The sequence below is a fragment of the Sinocyclocheilus anshuiensis genome, unplaced genomic scaffold (assembly GCF_001515605.1).
Source record: "Sinocyclocheilus anshuiensis isolate Anshui unplaced genomic scaffold, SAMN03320099.WGS_v1.1 scaffold355, whole genome shotgun sequence".
NCBI classification, from domain to species: domain Eukaryota; kingdom Metazoa; phylum Chordata; class Actinopteri; order Cypriniformes; family Cyprinidae; genus Sinocyclocheilus; species Sinocyclocheilus anshuiensis.
Window position 1 is genome coordinate 501,499 of NW_015549571.1, and position 7,324 is coordinate 508,822.

General features: G+C 38.4%; 1 protein-coding gene across 1 annotated transcript; it reads right to left on the reverse strand.

Annotated features, from left to right (window-relative positions):
• Positions 1–953: 953 nt before the first annotated feature.
• LOC107657346 (homeobox protein Hox-D13a-like) lies at positions 954–1,665 on the reverse strand. Its single transcript, XM_016445388.1, has one exon. It carries the CDS (start codon positions 1,563–1,565, stop codon positions 954–956), a length of 612 nt encoding a protein of 203 aa, XP_016300874.1. The 5' UTR covers positions 1,566–1,665.
• Positions 1,666–7,324: the final 5,659 nt, after the last annotated feature.

Sequence of the window (7,324 nt, forward strand, 5' to 3'; positions counted from 1 at the left end):
AGACCTGCATAAGAATTACAGTAGAACTATATATTTATTACTGTATGTCTAAATTAAACACGTGCTTGATGCTCTGTCACTGGCTAAAACTGACAATCCTTCAGAAATCATTCCAATACGTCTTATCTATCTTATACTGACCCCGCACTTTTGAACGGTAGTGACACACACGCAAACTCTATCAGGTGTCTAACGTGTCTAACACTGGTTGGTAGTAGTTATTATGGGCAATACTTTGAATTTAATTTGAATGTCAGGACCGACTGCTATAATATTTTTAAATCACTATGTGGCTCTGAAATGTAATTGTTTAATATACATTAACCAGGGCTCCAAGATCCAGATATACACAGACAGGGTTCTAAAGTTGCCTTTGCCTTTTAAAAGAGATTCAGCAGCCTACTCTTTGCTCATTGTTAAAGGTGGCCATAACATTGTGGCGAGCTCTGGAGCGTCATAGAGGAAGACGATGTTGTGAAAGGAGGAAAATGCATGGAAAGACAAATGGATTGCGCAACACATAACTGATTTTCATGCACGACAGCTAATTTATTTGCCTCCTCCAACTGCCTGTAAATCAAAGCCAATTTTTCATATGACGTGCTGAATTTAATTCACACAATTGTCAATCTGTTGAAGTCACAAGTGTGTATAAATAATGTATTAAAATAATAATAATGTAATTGTGTGGTTAGGAGTTTGTCTGCTTATGATGCACTTTAGCATTCTAATACTCCTGAAAACTTTGAGATCTACAATAATGGCGTCTTGTAAACTTCCATCCAAAGAAAGCCAGGTTCAAAAGAACTCTGTTTACTTAACGGGGAACGTTTTTTTAATATTTGTCCTGATTAATTTCGGCGTACTTAGCCTGTGGTTCTCATTTATTTTAAGAATTAATTTAATTAGCCTACTTTAATACGGACATGATCATGACATTTAATAAGGCGGTGTCAAAAACTAATGAAGAGAGGCGAGGAGTGATTCACAGCGCAGATCTCACAAGTCTTACCTGTTAATGATGGCTTCCAGATATGCGGGCTCTGCGTCTGGTCTTTGGAGCAATAAAGTTGACCGCTGCAATTGTTTGACCAGTTCCATGGCTGGTGGCCTTCCATTGTCAAGCAAGTATCCTGTCTGGAATCTCCGGTCATTGTTCTATTAACTACAGGTAAATCAATATAGGCAGGGTGGATTCTTGGGTAGGAACCTGTGTAACTTTGGTAAAAAGCGAACTCCTTAAGCCAGCCGTCACAATAGTCCACGGGTTTACTGGCAGACTGTCCATTCGCATTTTGTTTTACAACACTAGACGGAAACATGGCGTTCTGTGGAAATTTGCAACTATAACAACTATTTCCGAAACGACATCCAAAAGTGACTGAGGAGCTAGTGCCAATGTTGGCTGGAAAAGAAACGTAAGGAGTGAGAGACTCGGCGCTTGTCGAAGTCGGTCGTTCCGCCGCGGAGAACATCGGAGTTTCTGACGCAGACCGGCTTGAGTGCGCCTCGAAGGCAGATGGGTAAACATTTCTGAACTCCTCATTTAACCCCCTTGCTTCCATATTTACTTGCACAATATGCTTTGCAATTTAACACATCGTATTTTATGAGCTCAAAACCAAGAACACTGTACACGGAGAACAATCTCCGTTTATAGTTAGCTTTTATGTTTATTTTCCGGACTAATTACATAGGTCAGATAACCTGGTACCTGATTGGATAGTTGTCACCATGTGACATGCAAATAGTTAAACTGAATTTGGACAACACCACGGTGTAGTTTTCACTTGTCTATGCGTGAACCTAGTTTAAGTAGGCAGTTTAATCCAGGAAATAAACATGGTTAAACAACTTTTTAATTAGGTTTTGTATTTATTTGATATATTTTAAAACTATTAAATCACAAACAAAGCTTGTAGCTTAGGCAGCACAGCAGTGGAAATGTCTCAGACCTGCATAAGAATTACAGTAGAACTATATATTTATTACTGTATGTCTAAATTATATATTTTAAAACTATTAAATCACAAACAAAGCTTGTAGCTTAGGCAGCACAGCAGTGGAAATGTCTCATATTAGACCTGCATAAGAATTACAGTAGAACTATATATTTATTACTGTATGTCTAAATTAAACACGTGCTTGATGCTCTGTCACTGGCTAAAACTGACAATCCTTCAGAAATCATTCCAATACGTCTTATCTATCTTATACTGACCCCGCACTTTTGAACGGTAGTGACACACACGCAAACTCTATCAGGTGTCTAACGTGTCTAACACTGGTTGGTAGTAGTTATTATGGGCAATACTTTGAATTTAATTTGAATGTCAGGACCGACTGCTATAATATTTTTAAATCACTATGTGGCTCTGAAATGTAATTGTTTAATATACATTAACCAGGGCTCCAAGATCCAGATATACACAGACAGGGTTCTAAAGTTGCCTTTGCCTTTTAAAAGAGATTCAGCAGCCTACTCTTTGCTCATTGTTAAAGGTGGCCATAACATTGTGGCGAGCTCTGGAGCGTCATAGAGGAAGACGATGTTGTGAAAGGAGGAAAATGCATGGAAAGACAAATGGATTGCGCAACACATAACTGATTTTCATGCACGACAGCTAATTTATTTGCCTCCTCCAACTGCCTGTAAATCAAAGCCCATTTTTCATATGACGAATGAGCTGAACAATGAACAATGAGCTGAATTTAATTCACACAATTGTCAATCTGTTGAAGTCACAAGTCTGTATAAAGAATGTATTAAAATAATAATAATGTAATTGTGTGGTTAGGAGTTTGTCTGCTTATGATGCACTTTAGCATTCTAATACTCCTGAAAACTTTGAGATCTACAATCGCTTTTATGATTTACCTAAGCTAACCAGCGCTTTTGGGATTTTGTGCGCATGTAGGCCCTATTCCGCCTGTGAGCCCTCAAAAACACACAATTAGAACCGAAACCAGACAACCTGCAGTTTTTTTCGTCTGTAGTGCCCTAACAAGAAGCCTGCAGTTTGTTGACATACCACAGAAAGCAGTAAAACTATACCTTTCACAATGCCATGAATTTCTCACGATCGCGTGATTGCCGCGTTCATTCAGATCAGATGTGGGATATTTTGTACTTAAATTCTAATTCTCCCACTATGAATGTCCGACGCTCAAGTGATGCCATTTTCTAAACACACAATAACTGAAACATTAAATAGAAACGCAATTAATTTTATTGTCATAAACGCAAATGTGACAATTTTCATTAATTTGCAGATATATTTTTGCAAAGGTATGGTTTTATATAATTAAGGCAGGGTTTCTGTTTCACTGGGGGATTTTATTTGTTCAAAAGTGTGTTTACCATTAACTGTACTTTTTAATGGTAACTGTACCATTATCTGTGTCTCTCTAGTTCGTGTGGCCTAAAGCAAATCGTCAAAAGCACAGTTCTAAAAGAATGAACCATAAGGGCCGTCCTTATCTGACGCGGGGCCCGGTGCGAGGTAGGGAGTGGGGCCCCCGAGTGTGTGTGTGTGTGGGGGGGGCGCTCCCTACCTCGCACCTTCTGCGCAGAGAAATTTTTAACCCCACTTACTAGCACAAATAATACCACAATACTGAAACATTGAGGCATTTTTTTTGTACAGACAATGCTTAGATTAAGCCATAACTAGGCCTTTGTTAAAAATATGACTGTTCAATATCAGTTCAATATTACTAAAGTTGGACTACACCATAAAATCAGTCCATGACAACTCTCTCATGTGGCCTCAGAAGACCTTGAATCTTGTGCAGACGCCATGTATCTTTATAGTGCATTTTTAGTGGTTATATTTGTCTGTTTTTGGAGTTCTCTCCTCTGACATTTTAAAGTGACGTGACCTGTGGCCAAGTATGGTTACCCATACTAGGAATTAGTGCTCTGCATTTAACCCATCCTTAGTGCACACACACAGCAGTGAACACACACACACCGTGAACACACACCCGGAGCGGTGGGCAGCCATTTATGCTGCGGTGCCCGGGGAGCAGTTGGGGGTTCGGTGCCTTGCTCAAGGGCACCTCAGTCGTGGTACTGAAGGTGGGAGAGAGTGCTGTACATTCACTCCCCCCACCTACAATCCCTGCCGGTACGAGACTCGAACCCGCAACCTTTGGGTTACGAGTCCGACTCTCTAACCATTAGGCCACGACTCCCCCCCCCACGACTTCTGTTATAAAACAGAGCTTCCATTGTTGAACAGAGTGTGAACATTCTTTTATATGTTTTATGATAAAATTGGGCCACATGGCTTTATAATGATGTAAGGGTGAGTATGTGATAATGATAATAAAAGTTTTCAATTTTAGGTGAATTACATCTTTAACTGGATACTTTTGAAGTACAGACCCGATAAAGATAAAGAATGTTTGCAGTTCATGAACCCTGCTCTTTTCAGAAGGAAGACACTTGGGGCTGTCTTGTCCAAAAGAGAGATCCAAAATTCTACTTCAAGTCTCAGGAAGACTCTACCACGATGAGTATTATGAATCAGTTTCTAAGACAAGTGAATTTACTGAAAACCTACACCAGGAAAGATAGTCAATACTCAAAATATGCACACATTTACTTGTTATCTGAGAGCCCCTGCCCCTTCAAAGTGCCCTTAAAGTGCCCCTGTTGCGTGCATCACTGTTGCCTGCTTCAAACGCGTCACACATCAACCCCGCCTTATTTGAGTTGATTGGCCATCTTAAATATTTTGACCTGGGGCCCGTTCTTCGTACGTTGCTAACTCAGTTGATAGTTGACGATTTGGCATGATCTTGGATTATTTGGTTCTTCAAAGCTCATCCTGGATTTGCTGTCATAGCAACAGGTCCATAAATTTAAACCTGCTCGGGAGCAATCTTATTTCATGTAAACAGGATTAGATTGCATCTTTTTAAGTGGAATTGATATTTAAAATCTGTCCCAGCCACTGCTAATTTATTACAAGAGTACCACCCTACTAATCCGGCGACAATAATTTTTAAAATAATAATAATTTAAAAATGAATTTGAAAATAATATTATAATGTTGTGTAATCTATAATACTATAGACACAGCCAGTTTTACTCATTGAAAGATTTATTTGTGATAAAATAATTACCTAATAATTGTATTAGAGTCTTACACACATGCTATAGCCTACAATTAATCCGAGTCGTGCATTAATTTGAGTGCTGACAGATATTATGGGAGTGGCTTGATGGAACGCAGGAGATGCAGATAACTTGATCTTGACCCTTAAGAAACTTTAATGCTGTCACGTAACAAATCTGTTTCAAAGATAAAATTACATGAATTGCTAATTACAATATTGAAATAAGTAAAGCCTGTACAAATACTAGAAATTGTGAATATAAATAATTGGGAATCATGTAAAAACATAATAATAATAATAATAATAATAATAATAATAATATTAATAATAATAATAAATAAAAACAGTGCACATTTCATTTATCTATTATACCATTTATGTAGTTGTGTTCACTTGTGTTCACATCTGCCCTTTACGGGGAATACGAGAACACGCAGTAATCTTTGACAACTTAATCCAGATATTTTAATCAAATCCGCAAATTCGTTTGAAGAACCAAATTAGCAAGAGATCAGTTATCACGTTTACAAGATCTGGCATCTTTAAAATAATCTCAGATGTATTAAGCAAGGTACGAAGAACGGGCCCCTGGACCAGACCATTGCACATCTGAGCAAGCTTAATAGATTAAAATGATTTTGAAGGAGACACAATTACAGCAGTTAACCAGCGTCCATTATAAAACACTCACAGGACACCAATTTTGACAACTATGCGATTGTATTGAAATGCGTTTATGCAAAAATAGATGTTATAGCGATCAGTGCACCAATGGGATTAAAGGGATAGTTCACCCAAAAATGAAAATTGTGTCATTAATTAACCTCATGTTGTTCCAAACCCGTAAAACCTCCGTTCATCTTCGGAACACAAATTAAGATATTTTGATGGTATCTGAGAGCTCTCTGACCCTCCCTTATAAGGGTCCTTACACGATCAAGGCCCAGCTACGAGCTACGAGAATACTTTTTGTGCGCAAAAGAAAAAAAAAATTACGACTTTATTCAACAATTCGTTTAATACATTTTGGAGAGTATCACTGAAGGTAAATTGCATATGCTGTTTTGTGTCAGCTGTGCCAGGCAGATACACTGTTTACGTCGTTTGCGCTTTGATTTGAACGAAAACAACGTATCCGCATGGCACAGCTGACACAAAACAGCATAAGCAATTTACGTTCAGTGGATACTCTCCAAAATGGTGGTAGGGTGATGTGGAGGAGTTTTTTTTCTTTTGCGCTCAAAAAGTATTCTGGTAGCTTTGTAAAATTACGGTTGAACCCCTGATGTCACATGGATTATTTTACCGATGTCCTTGGTACATTTCTGGACCTTGATCGTGCAAGGGCCCTTGCTGTCTATGGGAGGGTCAGAGAGCTCTCAGATTCCATCAAAAATATCTAATATCTTAATCCGAAGATGAACGGAGGTCTTACACGTCTAGAAGGACAAGAGGGTGAGTAAATAATGACTAATGACAAATTTTTGGGTGAACTATCCCTTTAATAATAATTACCTGACTCTAGCATAGCTAATGTAAGACTCCCGCATGTCACTGTTATGGTCTTACCTTGATAGGCCTAACTATAGTCATCCATCAGTACTTTATTAGCGCAACACTGATTTGCTTTATACAACCTAGAGATAGTTTGCGTAATGTACGCTCATGCAGCGGGTTTGGTGAGCCGCCTTTCAGTCTGTATTTCACGCAAGGCATTGAGAAAAGGCCTCCCATGACATGCTCTGGCGCCCTGATCTGGATCAATACTAACTATTATTTCTAAGCTACATATTACTGATGCAAACTGATAAGAAACTAATTTTTAGCGCAAGCTTTACATGTGTAACGGAGGTTTTTTAAGGGACTTTTATTTTGACAGGTTGCCCCGTTTTCAGGGTGTTCGCGGGAGATGCAAAGATGGTAGGGATGGGCGATACCTCTTATTTTATTTTCGATCCGATACCGATATTTTCAAGCCCAGTATCGCAGATATCGATATCCATAACGATACCTCTAAACTAAACTGATCTTTTAAATTATTAAAAGAATATAATCAGTAATTATACTCACTTAATATTAGATTTTAAAGCCATGTTTTTTAACATTTCATAGGCCTTTTTTGTATACACTGTCAGAAATAAAGTATACTATAATTGTATTTTAGCCCTTTACTGGGGCAGTAACCTCAAAGGTGCAC

Excerpts from the sequence above, each read along its gene's own strand:
- LOC107657346 (XM_016445388.1), bottom strand. The coding sequence starts at position 1,565 with ATGGAAGCAAGGGGGTTAAATGAGGAGTTCAGAAATGTTTACCCATCT.